The 23,928-nt window shown below is 45.4% G+C and overlaps 1 protein-coding gene across 1 annotated transcript in view; it reads left to right on the top strand.

Moving 5' to 3' along the window:
- The first annotated feature begins 6,401 nt into the window (after positions 1-6,401).
- MFSD4A (major facilitator superfamily domain containing 4A) overlaps positions 6,402-23,928 on the top strand; it is a 61,329-nt gene continuing 43,802 nt past the window's right edge. Inside the window, exon 1 of the mRNA XM_060231310.1 lies at positions 6,402-6,643. Coding sequence (XP_060087293.1) covers positions 6,411-6,643 — 233 coding nt within the window. The 5' untranslated portion in view covers positions 6,402-6,410. The remainder of the gene's footprint in view (positions 6,644-23,928) is intronic.

The raw sequence follows: 23,928 nt of genomic DNA, 5'->3' as shown, positions 1-23,928 counted from the left end.
TTCTTTGAAATGGAGCCCAGAAGGTGCTGCAGGCTTAATTAGGTTAGTACAGTGTACAAAACACATTTCAAGGTACACCGGAGACTGCTGGGATCAAGAAATATAGCCATTCTTCTAGAAAGGATGAAAGCTAACAGTTAATCAACTAACTGAAATCTGCAGATCCCTGTAAGGCAAACAGCTGAAGACAAACAAGGTAGTCCCTGTTTGACATTACTTTTAGTTGATGTAGTGGGCAAAGAATCCATAAAAGTCAAATTCTAGTGGGTAATAAAATCCCTATAAGCCAGGGGTGTAAAACTCATTTGTTATGAGGGCCAGATCTGATATAAATTAGACCTTGTCAGGCTGGGCCATGTGTGTCAAAAAATTTAATTCCAAGTAGCAGAGATAGAAACTTTATATAGGACACAGACACACAACGAAACATTTTTAAAAAATGTAAAATAAAACATGCTTAAAATATTAGCACTCTTGCAATATCTTGTTTATTTAACAATCTCTGATAACTGACAGCTCTTGCTCTGAATTGTTGCATCAAAATCTAGAGGCAATGTCTTTGCTGTAACAATCTTGAGTAGGCTGTTCAGGTGTGTATCTGTAAGTTGCAAACCTACTTTTGATTGATTGACATTCATTACAGAAATATAATGGTCAATGCTTTGAGCCTAAGACCCAGAGGAAAACATGAAATGGCTGGGCATTGTGAACTTTTGTCCATAAACTGCTTCTTGTGCTGGTCAAGAACATGTAAAGGCACTGTGACACAGACCGAGGGCTATGTGTTTGTCTACAAAACTATAGTCTTCCCCAGAGAAATAACTACAACTCCTATGAGGCAGTGCAAGAATAAGACACAGCAATGTATAGTGGTCAGTATCAGCCTACTTATATGGGAAGACAATATTAAAATTCCCAGTCTACAAAGGAAATGTGCTGGGCGAACTTGGTCGGGACACGCATATTCAGCCTAATCCACCTCACTGGTTTATTGTTATTCTTCATCTAAGTAGTTCACATTGCTTTCCTACTGAGAAAGACTGGATCATGAAGGCATGAATATCGAGAAAAGGGAGAGGCAAAACCAAGGCCAGCCCTAGACAATATGGTGTTCCAGGCAAGATTAACTTCTGGTGTGCCCCCCCCCCCGGTACTGATTCCTAGCAGGGGCTGCTACTTACTCTGGAGTAAATCCGTGCCGAGTTCCAGGGACTGGCCAAGCGTAGTGCTATCTGAGGACACATTGCCAGGGGCAGAACTTCACTGGATGGGGCTCCAAGGCATGGATTTAGGGGCCCCTCTTGATGCAGGCTAAAGCCACCCAGATCTTGCTCCCAACCAGGACAACATGGGGGAGAGAGTGATGGGCAGTGCACAAGAGTGCTGCCACACTGCCGCTTTCCCCCTGCACCGCCTGGCCATTTTCAAGCAGAAAGCAGCCACCGTGCTCTTTGGAGGCTTCCAAGGAAGCCTCCGAATAGCATGGCGGCCACTTTCGGCTTGAAAGCAGCCAGGCGGTGCTAAAACACCGTGCTCTCTGCCGCCAAAGAGTGTGGTGGCTGAGCAGCACCAGGGAAGGGGCAAGGGGAGTAAGGGGGTGCCTGGTGGTGTCCCCATGTGGGGTGGCGCCCTAGGCAGCCACCTACACCGCCTACTCTCATGCACTGGCCCTGCTGGCATGTCAGAGGAGCCTTTGGCAGCAGTAGCTGACAGGAGGAGAGAAGAGGCTGAGTATGGATGGCAGCAGTCCAGAGGTACTTGAAAGGAGGGGAGGGAAAAAAGGTGGGGAGGACAGCACTGGGGGAAGAAGTGGACACTGAGGGGGAATTTTCTTTATATATTTTATAAACACCTTCTGTACCCACAGTTTTCCTCAAACAACCCAAGGCTCTCAGTACCTAATATATGAGACTAAGTAACTTTTCAAAAACAAAGATAAGCTTTATTGTACTCCACTTTTCTCTCAGGACAGTGTGCATAAGCTATATATAAAAAAGCAAAACAGTTAGATAGCAAACTCACATAATGCTTTCAGTTAAAACTCATAGATTCATATACAGTTAGAATACAGTTAAAACACTTTCCAGTTTCAATAGTTAGACTTACTCTATTTCTCAATAAACCTCTTATAGTCATATACCTGCTAAAGTCTAAATCTGCTAAAATTCTAGCGCTCTAAATCTTTGTTAGAGATCTCTAACCCAGTTTATGGCTGACCTGCCCATAGACACCGTTTGGCTCTCTGATACAAGCAGCAAGATGGTGGGAAAATTCTGGAGCTTATATAGACTCTTGCCCTGAGAATCTTCTCACATCTCTGATAGATATCTCTTTCCCAGGTCAGTCTGACACTTTTCTCTCCAGCTGCAACTGCAGATGGACTCTCATACTGGCCACTGGTCATCTATCTTTAGATCTCAAGCTGGGAACAGATGAGATCTGATGAGAACTTCTCCCATTATCAGATTTTTTCCCCATCTACTAAACTTAAACATCTTTTTCACCAGAATACTCCCCCCCCCCCGAATCTTTCCATCTAAAATTCATCTCAGATAAACTCTCTTCTACTGACCTAAATTCTAAGGTAAATCTCTACAAACTTTTCAAGTGCTTCAAACAATTAAAAGACATGGGATGTTGACATAAGGGGACCAATTTTAATTTTTTCTGCAACAGACATGACTTGGGGAGTGGGCAGAGGAATCTGGCAGGTGTTGGATACCCCCAGTACTAAGAGAGAGGAGGTGACTCAGGACCCCGTGGCTGGCTAGCTGGCTGGCTGAGGATAACGCAGCTTTTCCTAAGCCTGTCTTTTGGAGATTTTTTCTTTCTTTCCCATCTGCTTGCCTATGGGCAATGTGCGGGTCCCCTGCCTGGCTGCTAGAAAGCCCTGGGAGCTGACTGCCAGACCTCTCTCCTTACCTCCAGGCTTCCACTTAGTTGCTGCTGCCACTGCTGCCTCCAAGGAGAAGATTCCCTGCCTGCCCTCTCGTCCCAGAGCCAGATCAGCCAGACAAGCTGCTGCAGCAGCCCTTTCACACTGTGGCTGCTGCTGCACTGCCCAGGGCCATCCCTTTCCACTGCCTTTTTTGCCTGCCTTAAGCCAGGTCAGGGAGCAGGCTTCCAGTGCTAGTGCAGGCAGACTAAAAAATGAAGTGATGTGAACCAGTCAGGAGTCAGACAGAGCACCTGCAGTACTCAGGGTCAGGAAGAAGGAAGCTGGAGTGGCCCAGGCACTTTTGTCACCACTGCCTGCTGACCCCACTCAAGATGCTGCTGTGCAGCCCACTGCAGGAGTAAAAATGAGGCATAGAAATGTTTTAAAATAGTTTTTTTTACAGTCACATGGGGGTGCCTAATTTGGTCCCCCCCCCCCAGCCCGCCGTCCTAAGCAAATGCCTAGCTTGCCTAGTGGAAGGGCCGGCCATGGGCATAACCCAGTTGTACCCAGGAGAACCCTGACATAACAAGCCAACAAAACTCTCTCTCTCTCTCTCTGTGGCCTGATAGGAGCCCTCTGGGGACCTGATATGTCTCTGGGCTGCACGCTTGACACCCCTGCTATAAACAAAGCCCTGTTAGGAGATCATATTCTTCCAGTTGTGGAATTACAACAAAAACTCAAGAGGATCATGAGAACATTTTTCAGAACTGATTGTTAGTGAAGGCACCAAGACTTAAAATGTCTGCTGGGCCAGTTTGCTTTAAAAGGCCTTGACAACAACATACTCCCACAGAGTAGAGTAACTATACTTATCCACCATGAGAGCAATGGTAAGAATGAGACTGGTGTTCATTCCAGGTTAATGGACATGTATTCTGAGATGAAGAGGTGTACTTGTTAAGAATGCATCTTTCTTTAGGTGGCAGAACTGCCTCCCAAGGGATGCCTAGGGCACAGGGATAGACTGAAGCAGAATAAGATATTTTTGGGGGAGGGCTGTTTAAATAAGCTAAACTTCCAAATAATAATCCTGTTGTGCAAATTGGCACCTCCAGCCTCTCTGTGCAAACATTCCAGAGCGGGCAGTAAAAGGCTATGTATCCCAGGAGCACTCGAGTACAGAAAGAAAGAAAAATGAGATCCAATCATTAGCTTGAATCAGCCCAGCATGCCTGCAGATTGCTGTGCCTTGAAAACAGAGAGAGAGGAAACAAGCAAGAGTGTTCTAAAAATTGCCAGTTAGTGTCTCAACTGCAGCAGGTGAAATATTTATAAACTCATCCTCCTCCAGAGGGAGTTTTCTACGTGAACATAGCATCAACCACTTCAGTTCCCCTCTCTGCCTCCTTCTACCACCATAGAGTCATGCAGACACTAGAAAAATCTAAATTTCTGCCTATGTTTAGTGTGCTACAATTATTAGGATTTGGATATTGAGAGGATTTTCTCCTCTCAGCATAGTTTGTGCACTCTGCAGTATGTTTTCAAAGGTCCAAGATTATTACCATTTTGAAGGAAGTCCCAGGAACACATGAAGCTTCTTCCAGGTAGAGAGGTTTTCTTTCACATCACTAACTACCTGATCCTTTCATCAGGAGTTGCTGGGAACTGAAACTCAAGACTTTTTGCATGCCAAGCAGGTGCTCTGCCATTGAGACACAGCCCCTAAAGTCAAGACCAGCTTAATTTCTTGAGCACTATTGGAGTTCAGACCTATATGCAATGCTTGTTGTTGGACCTGCAAGACCTGATTCTAAACTGAATGTGCAAGAGCTGTTAACAGCTGGCTTCTGGCCAGGGCTGGCTGCCTGTGGCAGATCTCCCTTGGGTAGGAAGTACCATTTGGTTTTGCCATTGCAGACGGCAAAACATCTGGAGCCAATCTTGTTGCTGGAACCCTCTTTGTATGTTGCCAGGATATGATGGCAGGAGAAGCATTCTCTTTACACAACTCCAGAAACTGCTTGAAGGAGCAATTCAGCCCTTTCCACATGGAGATGTACATGCTGATACTTTGCACCAGTCCCATAAGTATAGTACGAGTACTAATTTCCACTTCTCCTGTTTTCTGACCATGTGCATGGATGCACTGTAGTAAGATAACCATGCTCTGCATATGCTCAAGAATACTTTCTTTTTAGTATTACGAACTTTTATTATGTTTTGATATGTTATTCAGCTCAGGCTGGATTCACATATTACAGGCAGGTCTGTTAGTGTCACAGTGCTGTAAGTGCCTGAAACCAATATGCAAGTTTACAAAGGCCACCCATGATAAATCAACAAAACTAGGCTGATATTAAACACAATGTAAAGGTCAAGGGAGGCCAGTATCTCAGGGTCCATAATGTATGTAGGAGTGAGCCCAGAGGAAAGATAGGTTTGGACTCCAAACTTCGGAGCCCCAGAGAGATTTATTTGTGTACCCACCCAGTGTGAGTCTCTCATCGGAAGTAAAGGGGCAATCCGTAGATCTGGCATCTCTAATCTAAAATGTAAACAAACTGTTGGCAGCAACGCCACCATGGCGGGCATATTTTAACATTACAAATCCAGGTTGGGGTGGGGGAAGAGAGAGAGAGAACCAGGGCGGATACAAAAACAGCACTTTCAGGTTTTACGATTTTCGTAGGTGGCAAGTACTTCCTTGCAGGAAAATACCTGAAAGCAGGTCGATTGCCGCGCGTGATATCTACAAATGCAGCTCTTTCTAACTGGGCGCACTTGGCAGCAGCGATCTCTCCTGCCACTGTGTACACTGTGCCGTGTCAAAAGACGTGTGTATAATTTTGCTACCGACACCTGGCTTCAGGCTTTGCTCTGCGCAAGGAAACTTGAAGCAGAAGGGGGAGGGGTGGAATCCCAGAGCAGCCCGGCTGTCCCGCAGCTGGGCGAGCTCTCGTGGCCGGGTTCGTGTCTCCCCATATGCAGGGGGGGCTCGCCTGGGGTGGGGGGCGGCGGCGTTGCCTTCTGGCGTCGGCTCTGGGCTGACCATGCAGAGCAACGCAGCGCCCAGGGATAGCGCAGGAGGGCCCGGCGCGGCGTTGCCGTCCTCCTCCGCCATAAGCGCGGCTGGGGATCCGGCTGTCTTGGGGAAAAGGAAGGCTCTCCTTCTCGCTCGGCAGCTGCGCTGCTCGTGGGGCTGGAGGGGCGGAGTCATCCCCAGCCCAGCCCGCGCTGCCGCCTGCTTGGTCCCCGTGCGCGACTCACATCCTGCTGCTGCTGCTGCTGCTGCTGCAAGCCCGAGAGCGGCGGCTGGGCAGGGCTTGGCGAGGTGGCGGCAGGGGGCCACTGGGCGTGGGCAGGGCGGCGGGTGCGGCCTCGAGGGGCTGCTGCTGCTGCTGCAGGTGTCTTGGCGCGGCGCCCCATCTCCCGTCCCGGGGCTGCGGGTGGTCACCTGGGCAGGCTCCGGCAGAGCGCTCGGCTCGCGAGTGCCTAGGGGACACCGGCCGCGGGCTTGCCGAGGATGTGGTGGTGGGATGCGCGGGTGACGACGCTCTTCAAGAGGAACCTTCAACCCACGCTGACCTACTGGAGCGTCTTCTTCAGCTTCGGCCTGTGCATCGCCTTCCTGGGGCCCACCCTGCTGGACCTGCGCTGCCAGACCCAAAGCTCCCTCTCGCAGATCACCTGGGTCTTCTTCTCGCAACAGTTCTGCCTGCTGGTCGGCAGCTGCTTGGGAGGCGTCTTCAAGAGAACGTAAGGCCGTCTCCCTCCCCCCGGGGGGCTGGAGGCTTTTGGGGCATCGCCTTGTGCAGCCAAAGGGGAGGGGGGGATGCCGCTCTGCGCCCTCTCACTTGCCCACCGCCGGGTCCTTTACAAAAATCCATGCTGACTCCTTTGCTCAGCATCCTGCCAGAGAGGTGCGTGGCAGGCTGTGGTCCAGAAATCAGCTCTTTACTGTGTACCTGCAGCAGGATCTGTGCCTGTCCCTCATGCCATCCTCAGAATCGGGCACAGACTGGCTTGCTGCAGTTTCTGACCTTCTAACTTAAGGCTGTTCAGAGCAAGGGACGTCTAAGTACACTGTAAGGAATTGCCTACCTCTACACAGGACAGAAGGACCATAGACCCTTGCAGGGATGGGGGGCGGGTTGTCCATGAACCAGGTACAACAATTGCTTTTCATTTTCTTTCTGTTTCCTTTTAAAAATGTCTCTCTGTGGGGGTGGAATGTTTTAATGCCAGATTATGCTAAAACAAGACAAATTATGCTCCATACAAGCACAGAGCCGCAGGGGATGCTACTGTACACAGTCAGGTAATATACAATGGTCATTAAAACAACGTTACAATGTTGTTGTCTTTTCTGGCAAGGGATCCATATAGTCTCAAAGGGGTCCCAGAAACTTTTAAGAACCCTTCATATAGGGTCACCTGCTTCAGATTCTGGTGCCCTGGAACTGTAATAAAACTTGAAGTGGCCTTTTAAATATTACAGGTTGCAGGCCTCTGTACACTTGGGGTCAAGTCCTATTGAACTCAGAGTGACTTCTGAGCATGCCTAGGAGGAGGAAGCTGTGAAACCGACAAGCTGAAATGGCCTATGTATATATATATGACAATTGCATAACAGTTATGGTACCCAGGGCAAACAGGGTTTACTGCATTGCTTAGAAAATGCTCAGGTCTGAACAGCTCTTGGGGTGTTGCCCCCTTTGGCTGCTGTTCTGTTCAGAGGTGGGATGCAGATGATGCCACCAGGAGGGCTCTCTTGGTTGTTCTTAGGGGGCAGTGGTAAAACATAAGAGTAGAGGAGGAGGTTCCTGAGCCATTTGGGCCCAAGTACAGGGAAATGTTAATCAGTAATATTGTAACAGTACAGGGGAGTATTAATCCAATGCCACAATTTCTTTAGCTCCTTTTTCTGATCAGGTTGCCACCTTTCATACCAACTCTGCGCCTATGCAGCTTGATACTTTCAAAACCCAGCCTCTGGATCAGAACTTTATTGTATAATTGACTCTTTATTTGTTGAACTTGTGTTCTGACAAGAATGGAACATAAAATCACATGAGAGGTTTAAAGTCAGTTATTCTGAAGCATTCTCATACCCCCCCTCCCCAATTATTTCATACATCCACAGTTGTGAATACAAAGGAGCCTCCTTCTTCCACTAAATTTCTCTTGCCTGTTGACTAGTCTTTTCTTGATCATTATCCCATTGGCTATTTCTTGCAAATAAGTTGGCCAGCTATTTGTCTCTTCATTCTTCATATGTTGGGCATGGAAGAAGGCGATGCCGCAGGTAGTGAACAACCCCTTCCTCACAAATGCAGTGCATTGATAGATAGATTAATTGATTTGGTTTATAAACTACCCTCTCCTAGGCCTAAGTGGCTCTCCTTGACAGCAGACACACACACACACATACCCTCTATAAGTAAGGCTTGAGGAAGCTACTGTGTCTGAAGATATGAATAAAACTTTGTTGGTCTTAAAGGTGCCACTGGACTCAAACTTCGTACTGCTTCTGCCCATCTGAATCTACCTCCCCTAGACATTTACACTTACAGAGAGGACACCCACCCACACAGAGACACATATACACAGTTTTGGAAATCCCTTACTGGGATTAGAACTAGGGAGAGGGAAGTAATTTTTTCATCCTGGTTTTGTGTGAGTGAGTGTGTGTGTGTGTCAGAGAGAGAGAGAGAGAAAGCGCTCCCCCTGCCCCTGCTACTTGCCTAACTAGATAAAAACACAGAAGCTGACTTAAAAGCAGCCCTGCAGTCTGAACAGGGTAAGGTCAGCAGTGCTGCTTGCAGTTTGAAAAGCAGTAGGAAATTTGTAACATAGACCTCCAAATCGTTTTTATGTATCTACCATCCAGAGTGATAGGAAACAAATGCTGAGAGTTAAAATTCTACAAAATTGATATTTAGCAAGAATTGATGGCTTTTTTAAAATCTAAAACTGTATTAAATCATATGATGATTTTGACATCTCCAAAAAAAGCAATGTTTTGCTTTTTAAAAAATAACATTTTAATACCTATACATCAACATCTCAAACATATTAATGGGAGAAACAATGACTGAACAAAAATAAATACTTGTATTTTAAAAAATCCCTTTTAGGAGAGTATTAGAAGAACTTGCAGTTGAGTATGGGCAGCTTGTTGCCTACTGCGGACATACAGATGTGCACGTCCACTTCAACAGGATCAAAAGTATGATGATTTTGACATCTCTAATTGAGTAATAGCAATTTTTTGCTATTTTGCTCTTAGTACCTATACATCAACATCTCAAACATATTCATAGCAGGAACAATGACTGAACAAAAATAAGGTATTGCATTAAAAAAAAATCCCTTTTAGGAGAATATTAGAAGAGCTGGTAAGTTGAGTTTGGGCAGCTTGTTGCCTCCTGTGGCTAGTATACAGATGTGCATGTCCACCTCAACAGGACCAAAAGTTCTGTATGTCAGGAAATTAACAGTGGACTAGTTTGTGTGTGTCTTATTTTTTTTTTTTTACTTTTTCTGCTCCTGTGTTTACTTTATGACAATATTGGAGGTTAAAATTCTTGCAATCTGATTCATTCTTACAGTCTTCCCAGCATTACCATTACTGCTTTCCCCCATTTCCCTGGTTTATCCCTCTTTCACATTTGGTTTAATGCTCTCTCCCATTTGCTGCATTCCATGTAGTCTTTTTGTTGCTTTTGCAGTTTAGCTAAACCTCGTCAGCAGTGACTTTGTTCCACTTGCATCTGGAAAATCTTGCTCCCACCATTTCTACTGCTTATTCCTTTAACTTTAACTGCATTTATTTTTCCTCTTGAATTATTGAAGAATGCATCTTCAGAAGTCTTTAAAGGGCTGATCTGAATAAGATCAAAAGACCGTGGGTGCTATTTGATTGACCCAAAACCAATTTGGACAGTTTTGACACAGAAGTGTGCTGTAAGCCTTACATAACCAACAGAGCTCTTAGTCACTTGAATGACTCCACTGGAACCAGTGGGATTGCCTGGAAGAGTAAAGGCTGCAGGTTTTTTGCTCTGTGGGACCCTGGCTCTGTTCTAGAGCCCACACAGCCAGATTCTTGGATCTGTTCCCTGGGAACTTGATGTCATCATGGTTATCTGAAGCCTCTTTCCACATGGAGCTAGTTGCAGAAACTGGGCCATGTAGTGGGATCCTGGAAAGACTTAGACTTACAACAGGGCTGCTGTAAATAGAATACAGATTGCATCAGCACAAAGCCCTTGGGCTTCAGACACCATGCTGTGGCTTTCTCAATGTGTTTTTATAACCCCAGGGTTCTCTTGTAAAGGATCTGTTTTAATAACCTCCATGTCAAAACTCAAGCTGTCCTATTGTGCGCTCCAGAAGGTTGGCAAGTTACACTCAATGTCACACAATAAGCACTTTGAAGCTGATGTGGGGTAAAACAGGCAGAGTAAATATTTCATGTTCACACCAAGTTTCTGGAAGGAGAGTGATATCCTTTACAAATCAGCTGTGCTTTCTGATCCCAAAAATGAAAACTCATAGCAGACCTCTGGTGTAGTGTTCACTTTGTAACACATTCTATGCAGTGACTTCTCCCCCCACCTCATAGATCTTTGGCTCCTGTTGTGTTGAGCACTCATTTGTATCCTGTTTGTGTCAGGTGCTCTTATTTTGGGGCATTAAGCTATTGTATAATCATGCCTGAACTGATGTACAAACAGATTGCTTTCAGTGTATGTATGTTCATGGCTGGCGGTGTAATTGACTTGGGCCAGCTAACTGCAACGAGTTTTCTGCTTGTTTAGTTTCTTGTATTAAAAATTAGTTATCTAATTTCGCTGTCTATTTAGATAATATTTGATGAACTGTCTCTTTGCTGTGCTTTGGGGAGAAATAATTTGAAAGCATATTTCTCAGTCAAGACAAGTTTATAGAATAGTCTCAGCAATGGTTTAAGCATAGGGTGTCCTTTCATAGGCCATCATTACTGATTAAAATGAATGATACTGATTAATGTTTTCAGCAGTTTACAGGTGGCACTGCTATGGGAATGCTAGCCCTTTTAATTGTCTGTGGTTCACACAGCAGGCAAGATGGTTAGGTAAGACCTGCCTGTCTATGTACTGCCATTATGCCTGTGTAATAACCTAACAGAAGCTCAGTGGTTTGACCTGGCCATATTTAATAGTGTGTTCTGGGCAACAGTTTTTTTTTTAATTCTAGGATGCTCCTAGAAAAGATCCTAGATCACTTGTATTATGAAGATACCATTTCATCCTGTGCTGAAATTTATCAACTACAGAGAGATTCCATGCACCTTTCAGGGTGCACCTTGACTGATCATATTTCACCTCAAGCAAGAGGCAATATATGCAGGCACAGTCCAGTTTGTACCATTGGTACTTAGCAGAATCTCTTCAGCAAATCTCCGTAGTGCTGAATCCATTTTGCCATCCTAAGCGACTGTACTCAGAATCCTCTGCAGATTTGTTCCATGGGGTTACTCCTAAGAAAGTGTTCTTATAATTTTACTGAGAAAGTCCAAGACTAACTTTGGTCTAATGGGGACAGTGTAATGGTGAACACTTGGACGATCCCACTGGACATGTTGTTTCCTTGCAACAAGTTGTGTAGCCTTTCCTTTTGTTCAAGGATCTTGCTAAGCATGGTTCTTAAAGTTTGGTCATAGCGTTTCTTTTAGTCGGGCAGCAGATGGAAAAGAGTTTGCTGACACTGATAAACTTACTCTCAGATCCAGGAGGCCATTAGTAGCTGGACAGTGCATCATGCTTCTCAGACAATGGTCATAAGCAAACAGTCCATTTATACTAATTTGTATTGAACAGTGCTGTAGAGAGGCTTATGGAATTCTATGAAACCCTGTCCAGAGATTATAATTATTACAGGTATAGTTTGAAGCTAACATAGCATGCAAGTTAAGGGAGGAGCCTCAATTTACCTTTTTCACACATTCTTTTTTAGGGACTGTGACTTATGCAGGGCTGGCCCTAGACTGTCTTGCACCCTGGCATGGCCCCCTGCACTGATAAAGCCACCGAGTCATATGGGGGGCACCCAGTTCAGCACTCCCAGAAGGCTGGTGCCCTAGGCAATTGCCTAGTTTGCCTAGTAGCAGGGCTGGCCCTGGATTTATGGTCCCAACAAACTTGATATTGCTCCTATGGCTTCAGATGCACTGCAGGTGCTAAGAGGGGTGTAGCTGTCTGATATTTAGAAACTGTGATGCAGATTAAAAGAATGACTCTTTAGGTTTAATCCATGAACCATGGGCACCATTTCCTTTTCTGTAATGTGCTGACTGAATTTTGAGTAAATTTCTCTAGCCTAGCTTCACAGTGGAGCAGATTAGCACATATATTCAGTATAATACCACTGACTATTTGATGTTCCATTACTGCCTCAAGTCAGTTCTATGCATACAGTACCTGGAGGAGTGAAATGCCATTTCACTTTTCAGGATGACAAAATCATTTTTCAACTGAGTGTAAACCATTTGGGGATGGAGCCAGGGCCGGCCCCAGACTGTCTGGCACCCTAGGCAAGGCTAACTTCTGGCACCCCCCCCCCCATTGCACTGATAAGATCACCGAGTCCCATGGAGGCACCCAATCCGGTGTCCCCAGAAGGCCAGTACCCTAGGCAATCTCCTGGTTCGTCTAGTGGCAGGGCCAGCCCTGGATGGAGCAGGCCAGACACACCAGTGATGAGAGAAATCTCTAAGAATATATTTCACATTCATGTCATCTGTCTGTACAAGGCTGACTGGAAACAGGGTCTGCTGAGTTAAAGGTTTTGATTGCTGGGAAAAGATCTATCTTCCAACAGTCTCTCTGGGAAAGATAAAGGTAGGAAAGTCTGGATCCTATTCCGTCTAGGCTTGTCAAGGCTCTAAATGCTTAAAGAGTTGGAGCTGGTGAGGCAGGTGCTGCAGAGAGAGCGTGTTTGGAGATGAGATTCAGCTTCCCCTTCTTCCAACAACAGAAGCTTGCAAATCTGTCTTTCCTAGCTCCATAGGTATCTCTAGCTTGGGCAAGGCAAAAAGATGGAAAAAGGTAATTGGTAATTATTGTTGACCAGCTGGGCTGATCTCAGAATTTGAATTCTTGATTTAGACTTGTTGGCAAATAGTTTGCACAGCAGTTACCTATCTAAAGGTGATGAATGGACCACCTGACTGAATTTGGTCTAATTTTAAACTAAATCATCTTACTTCCCTTTTCTTTTGCTTAGAGCACTGCATGCATATAAGACTGACTTGATTTTATTTACATGCTTACTTCATTTGTAGTCCACCTTTCTCACTGGTACTCAAGGCAGATCACATAATTAAACAACAATGCAGCAAAACCCCATATAACTGGTTTACAAAATTGGAGAATGCAAGAACCACCAGTATGATACACCTGACAAACAATGCCATAAAAAATCAGTTAGGATAATATTGTGATACAGTACAATACAGCAAGCAGTGCAATGAAAATTGGCTAAAATTTCTGAGGCCATTAAGCTAGAACCATATTTCTTTTATAAAAGTTTTGTTTTACACATTTAGCAGAGGAAATGTTCCTGGCCTCTTCAGTTGGGCCATTCCACCAGACGGAGCCCACAACAGAGATTGCCTGGATGCAGACAACTGTTGATGTTATCCATTTGCAAGGTGGCACCTAAAGAAGACAATGATCTGCCCTCTTAAAAGACACAGATAGCAAGATGGCTAGTGTAACCTCAGTTTGTGGGTTCTGTGGGGCAGAACTTTGAACAAATCTTGCATTGTTCTCTTTGAATTCTATAACTCAAAGAGGATAAAACATTTTTACTCTTCACTTAACATCATATCACATAACAAAAAATAGAACTTGGTAACACAATAGAAGAGTGATCTTTTAAAGTCCAATAATTAACTTTCCCTTCCTTTACAGAATGTCACCCCCCCCCCCAAAAAAAAAAATCCATCTCTTTCCTCTTTTGTTGGAACTCTCTGTCTGGGGGAAGTGATGCTCTGTATTCTTGGTGCTTGGGAGGGGCAACAGTGTGAGGACTTCTAGTGTCCTGGCCCCACTGATGGACCTTCTGATGGCACCTGGGTTTTTTGGCCACTGTGTGTTACAGAGTGTTGGACTGAGAAGATGAAGATATTGGATTTATATCCTGCCCTACACTCCGAATCTCAGAGTCTTAGAGCGGCTCGCAATCTGCTTTATCTTTCTTCCCCACAACAGACACCCTGTGAGGTGGGTGGGGTTGAGAGGACTCTCACAGCAGCTGCCCTTTCAAGGATGACCTCTGCCAGAGCTATGGCTAACCCAAGGCCATTCCAGCAGGTGCTAGTGGAGGAGCGGGGAATCAAACCCGGATCTCCCAGATAAGAGTCCGCACACTTAACCACTACACCAAACCAGCTCTCTCTGGATGGGTCATTGGCCTGATCCAACATGACTTCTCTTATGTTCTTATGTTCTCTTGTTGGTGGCTCAGGAAATCTCCAGCTGAACACTCTCTGCACCAGCTTCAAAGATGAGGGTCCCCAATGAACTCCCCATTAGATAACACAACTGAAACAAGGTGTTAAGAGCCTGTGGTTAATATTCAGACTCCCCAGCAGGGCAGTCTTTTTCCCCTCTTCTGCTTTCCACACATTCTGTACACTTCTGCATCTAGAGGCTCCACCCCTTCCTGGCTTATTCCATTTCTAGCTAGGGGTTACACTAGCAGTATGAGTCATAGGGTAGTTGGAACTTATTTATTAATTGATGTGCCACTTTCCTGGCACTGCATTAAACAGCTAATAATAAGGCCCAAATACATAAATCAACAAACACTTAAAATCAAGAAGGTATCTTTTTAAAGCTAGTAACAGCTATTAGCAGTAATTCAAGTTCCCTAAAATAATTCAGAAGTTCCAAAGGATGCAGAGCTACATTGGCTCCATTCAGACAAACCCTTGTCTGGCTCTGCATGAACAAGCCATGGGCTCACACTCACCACCTTCTCTTGTGTCCTGCTGTTCCCTCCATCCTTTTTCGTTTTGTAGCAAATGATGGATGATTGGCACATCCAGTCTAAGCACACTGTGGTTAGTGTTTGCTGTAATTTGCCTGGAACCAAATTGGAAACCATGGTTTGATAATAGTTTCATTCTGGTTTCCAGAGAAATTGTAGTTTGGATCCAGTAGAGTATTTCCATGAGTGGAAGGATTTCTGCCTGTGAAAGATGACCTTCTCACCTTCACCCTCTCTCTGGAGCCCCAAACACCCCTAAAATGTTTCCCCCCTGCCCCGGGACCCTGTCCTCAGGACAGCATTTTGTAGTGAGTGGGGAAGGTGAAAAATTCACACTACACTGGGGAAGTCCTTCCACCCTTGGAAGCATCCTACAAAGCATACCATACTAGTTTGGATAAAATGGTAAAGTGTAACTTTCTGCAGCATGAGGAGGGAAGGAGGATATCATGATTGTTAAGAAGGAGGATTACAAGGCTAAGTCTTAATCATGTAGTGAGGAATCACAGTTTAGCATTGTGTCTGATCTCAGACACTCTCTTTGTAGCTTGTAACAGTGATAACACAGCTAACCAGTGTTAATATTGCCACAGCCATCAACTACTTCAATTGTATCATCAAGCACTGATGTGGACAAGCCTTGTATAATCATTTTGCACCTTTTAGAGCCTACAGCAGTAACTTTTTAGTAGACCCTCGTGCACAATCTGTGACTGCAGTATAAGTGAGGCCTGACATGCTTCCTGACTCCTCCAGCTCATCAGACAAATTTTATCCTGGGACCAAAAAGATTAAAAAAAATCTGAGATAAAACATTAAAAAACCCCAATATGTTCTGTCTTGCTGCCGCTTGCTTCAAAAGGTTGCTGCGTCCAAATGAACAGTAGCAAACCACGGGTACATTGTCCACCCTGTCCTCTCCAGATCACAGAATCGGATTGCTTTTGGCCCATCTGGGGTTAAGCAGTCAACCTTTTACGTGAAAACAGCCAAAACACTTTTCAAAGGGAGAAAAATTCTGCTGTGTATCTCAGGACTCTGGGCTGTGGAAGGGTGTATGCCTGAAGCCAAATACACAGTACATTATCATCAAGCTTGGCAATATTCTATTAGTCAGTGTCTCTTTCTCCATACCCCTCTCCCCCAACCCACTCAACACTCTGCTGCTAAAAGCATTGCATCACATCTCAAAGTGGAAGGAATTGTCTGCGTCTGTAGCTAATGGCTCAAGCCCACCCCGGTCACTAGATTGAACCGCCACACTTTACGACTGAGAGGCAGTCATAGATTTGTGTTGCCTCACAATGCTGGCCTATTTTTCATATCCAAATATACGTATAATATGTTTTCTTCCCAGATTTTAGTGCGTGTTGAGGATATTTCCTGCTTTGTTGTCTGTTCTTAATGCTCTGACCAGGAGAGAGTGAGATGGTGTGATTTTATTTTTTGTAATCCTTCAGAAAAAGAGCTGGCTTATCTGTCTCTTCCCAGGGCTGCTTCTTGTAAATGACCCTGTGGTTTACTGAAGGCTGGAGAGACATTTCCAGGTTTCCAAGGGAGCTCAGCATGCTGGGTAGAGAGTCTTCAGATGTGTCCTGATTGGGATGTTGTAAATGAGGCTGTCTGTCTCTGCATGGCAGCTCTGCAATGTATCCAGCATTGTTGCCTTGGCTTTGAGAGCATGAAGGAGCCTACCATCACTTTTGGTGCTTTTCCAGGGCCTTTTTCCCCCAGCATGCTTGCACAAAATGTTGTTTCTCTGCTACTCCCTCTCTGCCTTCCACCCTACCTGTGCAGTTGTTTGGTTAAATTCTTTCTGGATTCCGAAGCTTTTTCTGTGTTTGCTTGCCTCAGACTTCTATCAGTTCATACATGAAAACACACAAAAAGAATACTGCCTATTGCAACTCACAGGGACTCCTCCAGTGTTTCAGCATCTTTTTGACATCAGCCACCACTTTATCCTTTGGAAGATGCTTGGACTTGAACCTGGGACATTCTGGAGTCTGGAGATGCTGCTGGGGCTTAAACCTGGGACCTTCTACATGCAAAGCAGATGCTCTACCATTGAGCCATATCCACTTCCCTTTGAATCCACTGCATGAAGCTGCCTTTTACTTAGCCCAACCATTGGTCTTTCAAGGTCATTACTTCAAAATTGAACAGCCCCATGGTGCAGAGTGGTAAAGCTGCAGTACTGCAGTCGGAGCCCTCTGCTCATGACCTGAGTTCGATACCAGCGGAAGCTGGTTCAGGTAGCCAGCTCCAGGTTGACTCAGCCTTCCATCCTTCCTTCCGAGGTCGGTAAATGAGTATCCAGCTTGCTGGGGGGGAAGTGTAGATGACTGGAGAAGGCAATGGCAAGGAAAGGTCCCCCGTGCAAGCACCAGTCGTTTTCAACTCTGAGGTGACGTTGCTTTCACAACGTTTTCAGGGCAGACTTTTTATGGTGTGGTTTGCATTGCCTTCCCCAGTCATCTACACTTTCCCCCCAGCAAGCTGGGTACTCATTTTACCGACCTCGGAAGGATGGAAGGCTGAGTCAACCTTGAGCTGGCTACCTGAAAACCCAGCTTCTGCTGGGGATTGAACTCAGGTTGTTAGCAGAGTTTAGGACTGCAATACTGCAGCTTTAACACTCTGCACCACGGGGCAAAGTTTACTCTCTTCCACTGTGCCATGGACTCCTCCTATAAGGCCATGAAGAACTGATTATTTTTGCCACATACAGGTGAAGTCCCATCAGTGCCACCTAGGAGAGAAGGGCATGTGTTTTTGTATAGTTCTGCCAAGGCTTTGCTCACAAGGATTTGTGCAGTTGTTTGGTTTAATTCTTTCTGGATTCCAAAGCTTGTTTTGTGAAGTTTTTCTAAATGTGTAATGTTTGATCGATTGTGGAAATGTGGAAAATTCTGATCAGCCTTGTAAAAGAAGAAGAAGATTTGCAGATTTATACCCCACCCTTCTCTCTGAATCCAATTTGGAGATTTATACCCCACCCTTCTCTCTGAATCCAGTTTGGAGAGCCAGTTTAGTGTAGTGGTTAAGTGTGCGGACTCTTATCTGGGAGAACTGGGTTTGATTCCCCACTCCTCCACTTGCACCTGCTAGCATGGCCTTGGGTCAGCCATAGCTCTGGCAGAGGTTGTCCTTGAAAGGGCAGCTGCTGTGAGAGCCCTCTCCAGCCCCACCCACCTCACAGGGTGTCTGTTGTGGGGGAGGAAGGTAAAGGAGATTGTGAGCCGCTCTGAGACTCTTCAGAGTGGAGGGCGGGATATAAATCCAATATCTTCTTCTTCTTATCTTCTTGAATCAGAGACTCGGAGCAGCTTACAATCTCCTTCCCTTAAGGGTTCTCTAGAATGTATAGCTATCACTAAAAACATAGGGCTGTAGTGAGAAACTTGTGGGACTGGACTAAGGATCCCTAGTGCACTATTCAGTTTTCAGGAGGGGGCAGCTAGATGTGTCTGGGAAGTGCACTCAGAGGGCATGGATGCAACAGTTATTTGTTCCCAGCATCTGGTGTCAAAGCCACATTTCCATAAACTTGGTAGCTTTGGTTAGCCATTTGGGAAGCTGTACCTGCTTCATTTGGGAAGCCTTCATTTGGGAAGCTGTACTTGCTTTGCACAAGCTGCCGCAAGGATGCAACTCACTCCGCCTCTTTCTCACAGCAAGCAAGATCTTCTGAAAACCAGTTTCTGCTTGCCGTGGGAAAGAGGCAAAGCAGGTTGCAGCCCCACAGCAGCTTGTGTGAAATCAGACAGAATCGCCATGGAGAAGAGGAGCACGAGACCGGTACAAGGCTAGTGCGGAATTGGTCTAGAGGTGACAGCATCTTGTGGCAGCCATGAGCATGCTGCCACCATTTTAAAGTATTTCAAAAGTGCTCTTACTCAATCCTGATCAGGCCCTCAGCATGATGAGCAGAGGTCCTGATGTTTCTTCCCCCTGTTCCCTACCAAGTGCCAAAATGGCTGCATGCCCCACAGCTAATTTGGCACTTGAAAAGGTGGGTAAGGGACAAGAGTGTGTGGGCCTGATTGGGATTGGGCCTGCACATCATTTTTAATGACCTTAAAATAGTGGCTGCGTACTCATGGCAGCCACAAGGCCACTATCACATCTAGTTTGGCTCTCAGTGAGCATCCTTTGTTGTGATGCCACTTAGTAGCAGGGTACAGCATGCACCTGTCCTGAATAATGTGTCCTGTCTCTGTCCTGCAGCACCACTGAATTTTATCCTTTGCAGTGTGCAGATGCTGCAGGACAAATGGGTGCACCACTCTAGACTAAACTGGTTAATGTTTTTGATGCCCCTAGCTAGCACCAACCTGTTGTAAGCATCTAGTTCAGGGAGTCCAGTCAGATGGCACTATAAAGCTGTGCTCTTGGGACATATGGACAATTGAATTCTGAATACAATAACAGAAATCAAGCAATTCCTCCATCCTGCTCACGGTCAGACCCTGGGAATTAATGTAGTTGTGCATCAAGCAGGTTATTGTTTTGGCTGCCGGCATTGCATAACAAAGCATTTTCGTAATCTCCGATATAGATTAGAGATGGGATCTCAATTTTCTACAGCCACCTCCCCCCCAGTCATACCCCTTTTAGTATTACTGATCTTTATGTTGTTCTGAAGAGCTCACAAATCATGATTAATGTTTAATTCCTCCGTGTGCTCTCATATCAAACATGGCTAGAAGGGTTGTTAGTGCTGCAGAATGTACATAGAGCCCCAGTCTTGGCACAGCTCCCATCTCCTCTGTATCTGTTGCAGCTTTATCCCCTGATGCCTTGTTTCCCCAGAGATGGCAGTTTATTGCTGGCACATGATTAACGGGTGTTTTTCATTCAGAGCCTGTCCTCCCCCCACCCCCTTCTTCTTATTACTATTTTTTGCAGTTGTATTTTTCAACTTCAAACCTCAGTTTAGGGCCACAGCAAACCTGACAAAATCTTTTCTTCTGTGTAAGAAATACCATGTGACCTGTGTAGATTGCCACATGTGGTGATCATAGACACACCTGTACAGCTGCAAGTACCAGAAGCAGTTCCTGTATAGGAATTCTCTCATGCCCAACCAGAATTTAAATTCATAGGCATTTTGAAAGGGGGTGTAGGTCTCCCCATTGTGTTAGATTCCTGATACAGGATCACTTGCAGATTAGTGATTGGAACAACCCAGTTCAAACAACCCACTTCAAGTTTCAATGATTTCTGTGAGAGGAAGTTAAATGTGTGCCCCACCAATACTGTGATTACAGCACTGGGAGAAGTGCTGATGATGCCACTCCTCTATATCTGAACAGCGCAGTTTGCATTGCTGCTTGTATGATCACTGGCATGTGCATGGCCCCAAATAGGCAAAAGTAATAAATGTGAGCAAACCCCAATTATTTGCTGAAAATCTGCATTTGGGTAAATAAATAGTGCTGTAACTCCACAGTAAGCACATGCATCTTTTGCATGATTTTCTGCCATGGAAGCTTGCTAGATGACCTTGAGCCAGTCACATGCCAGTAGCCTAACCTACCTCACGGAGTTGTTGTGAGTATATATAAAAAAGGAGAACACTGTAAGTTGCTTTGAGTCCCCATTGGGAGAAAAGGCTGGGGTATACATGAAATAAAGAAATAAATAATTTTGTGCCTAGTTGCAGGCTTCTTTGGCATTATTAAGCTGTGCCTTGCCAGAGGCTGAGCACATTTCTGAGAGCTCTGAAAGAGAGCAGATAAGAAGTACTATAAGGGTGAGGTTTGGCTTTCTAAACAGCTGTGGAAGTTGCTGAGAATTTCTGAGTTTGTGTGACTGTGGTTGCTGAAAATTCTGAGTTTGTGGTTGCTGGGGAACTGCTGTTTGTTTGGTTTGAGCGGGCTGAAGGTGATTGTTGCTGATTGATTAGGAGTGGCTGTGTTCCTGAGGCAGACTGAGGCCTTATTATTGCCTTATTATTTGCATTATTAAGCTGCGCCTTGCCAGAGGCACGAGCTGAAGGGCGAGAGCTAAAGGGCTGTTGACCTGTGGCTCTTCGCCTGGGGGCCGTGTAAGGACCAGGAACCCAGATCCCAATTTTCTTTGTGTAAGTAGACCCTCCAGAAGGAGAGCCACATAAGCAAACAGGATTTAAAAGGGACTGTATATTTTAAAAAATATATAATGAAGGTAGAATGCCAGCTGGGTGGTGGGGACTTTGCAGTGTTTTGCACTGAGTGTCACATGTATGACTGTCTGCCCACAAGACAGAAGTCTTGGATGTGTGCTCGATGCAAGGAGTTCCTGGTCCTGAGGGAACAAGTTCATACCCTTGAGGCCGAAGTGACTGATCTGGAGAAGCAGAAACAGTCAGGCACTTGGAGAAGACTCTCGGGGACGTATTAGATGAGCCCCACTCTGAACATGGCAGCCCCGTTGCTGCCAGGGAGCATGAGGGTCAAGAGGGAACAGAGCACCATTCTGAGGAATGCGCCCTCAGAAGGGACCTCTTCTTCAGTTGGTGAGCAGGTATCCTTTCGTGCCAAGGAACCATCCCTGGGCAGGGAGAGAGGGGGAGGTCTTGGTAGTTGGTGATTCGATCCTTAGGAAAGTAGACAGCTGGGTGGCAAAACCACGTACTGACCGTATGGTGACTTGCCTGCCTGGTGCGAAGGCAGCAGACATTACACGTGTTGTAGATAGGCTGATAGACAGTGCTGGGGAGGAGCCAGTGGTCATGGTGCATGTTGGCACCAACGATGTGGGGAAATGCAGTCGTGAGGTCCTGGAGGAAAAATTTAGGCTGCTAGGCAGGAGACTTAAGGCCTGGACCTCCAAGGTAGCCTTCTCAGAAGTGCTACCTGTTCCACGTGCAGGGCTGGAGAGACAGACACAAATTAGAAGTCTCAGTGTGTGGATGAGACGATGGTGTAGGGAGGAAGGGTTTAAGTTTGTTAGGCACTGGGATGCTTTCTGAAACAAGCGAAAGCTGTACAAAAGAGATGGTCTCCACTTGTCTCCAGATGGAACCAGGCTGCTGGCGATTAAAATAAAAAAAGTGGCAGAGCAGTTTTTAAACTAAATCTTGGGGGAAAGCCGACAGGAGATTAAATGTCTCTGGTTCGAGAGGGCTCATCTCAAAGAGATGAAGGGTTAGCTGTTGCTTTTCTACCAGGTAATGGATCAGAGTTGTTCACTGAGATGGTGACAAACAGTATGGACTGTCTGCCAAAGTCTTGAGGCAGCAGGAGGAAGGTTGCGGGCCTAACTTGCCTGGGAAATTATAGATGTTTGTATACAAATGCTAGAAGCGTTCAAAGTAAAATTGGTGAGTTGGAATATTTAGTGTTGGGGGAAAACATAGATATTGTGGGAAACTTGGTGCAATGAGGAGAATCGGTGCAAGTTTCAGAAACTTGGTGCAATGAGGAGAATCGGTGGGACACGGTGATTCCTGGATATAAGTTATATCAGAAGGATAGGGAGGGAAGGGTTGGAGGTGGGGTGGCTCTGTATGTCAGAGAGGGTATACAGTCCAGTAAGACTGAGGTCAGAGGATTAGATTCCCTTCTAGAATGCTTTGGGTCGAAATAGAGGGCCCAAAAGGCAATTTAACTATGGGAGTTTGTTATCACCCACCAAATCAAAAGATAGAAGATGATTATAATATGATGGAAGGATTAAAGAAAGTGGCTAAATGTAAAAACTGTGTCATAATAGGTGATTTTAATTACTCGCAGATTGATTGGATCAATATGTGTTCAGGTCGAGAGAAAGAGATTGAGTTTCTAGACACCCTCAATGACTGTGCTATGGAGCAGATGGTCACAAAACCTACCAGGGGTGGGGCAATCCTGGATTTGGTCCTAAGTAATGCCCAAGACTTGGTGAGAGATGTAAAAGTGATTGCACCATAACGTTATTGATTTCACCATTTGTATAAATAGGGAGTTGTCCCAAAAGACCAGCACAACCACGTTTAACTTTAAAAGGGGTAAATTCTCTGAGATGAGGAGGCATGTGAAGAGGAAACTGAAAGGAAAGGTAATACAGTCAAAAACCTTGGGGAAGCTTGGAGGCTATTTAAAACTACAATCCTAGAAGCTCAGATAAAATATATACCACAGGTTAGGAAAGGCACAAATAGGTATAAGAAAAGGCCTGCATGGTTAACAAACAAAGTAATGGAAGATGTAAAAGGTAAGAAGGACTCCTTTAAGTGGTGGAAAGCTAGTCCAAGTGAGATTAATAAAATGGAACACAGGCTGTGGCAAATCAAATGCAAGACTGTGATCAGGCAGACAAAAAAGGGACTATGAGGAGCATATTGCAAAAAACGTAAAGACCAACAATAAAAATTTCTTCAAAGAATCCCAGCTACAAATACAAGTTGATGTGTTGTGAACTGGCAGAGACTGACCAAGAGAGAGATCTTGGGGTCATGATAGGTAACTCATTGAAAATGTCAAGACAGTGTGCAATGGCAATAAAAAAGGCCAACACCATGCTGGGAATTATTAGGAAGGGAATTGAAAACAAATCAGCCAGTATCATAATGCCCCTGTATAAATCGATGGTACGGTCTCATTTGGTATACTGGGTACATTTGGTATACTGGATGACGCTTCCACCTTAGATCCATACCAGTCCGGCTTCCGTCCGGGCCATGGGATGGAGACAGTGCTTGTCGCCCTCATGGATGATCTCCAGCGGCATCTGGATCAAGGTGGTTCGGCGGTACTGTTGGTTGTTAGACCTATTGGCTGCATTCAATATGATCAACCATCAGTTGCTGACCCTCCGCTTCGCCGACGCAGTTTCTAGTTCTCAGTGCTTTGAGATTAAGCTAGGTGAGTCAGCAGTGCCCAATTACATGAAACCAGAGGAGAAAGAGCCTGTGGGGGATTCCTGAGCATGGCACTTCAGCACCCTGCCCAGCTCTCTGCTCTTCCCCATGGCTAGCAGATACAGAACAAATTGCCTGATTTCTCACAATACCACAGGGGTTAAGCTGGAGCAGG

The sequence above is a fragment of the Heteronotia binoei genome, chromosome 2 (assembly GCF_032191835.1).
Source record: "Heteronotia binoei isolate CCM8104 ecotype False Entrance Well chromosome 2, APGP_CSIRO_Hbin_v1, whole genome shotgun sequence".
Lineage (NCBI taxonomy): Eukaryota > Metazoa > Chordata > Lepidosauria > Squamata > Gekkonidae > Heteronotia > Heteronotia binoei.
Note: the sequence above shows the minus strand (reverse complement) of the source record. Positions and strands in the feature narration are given on the sequence as shown.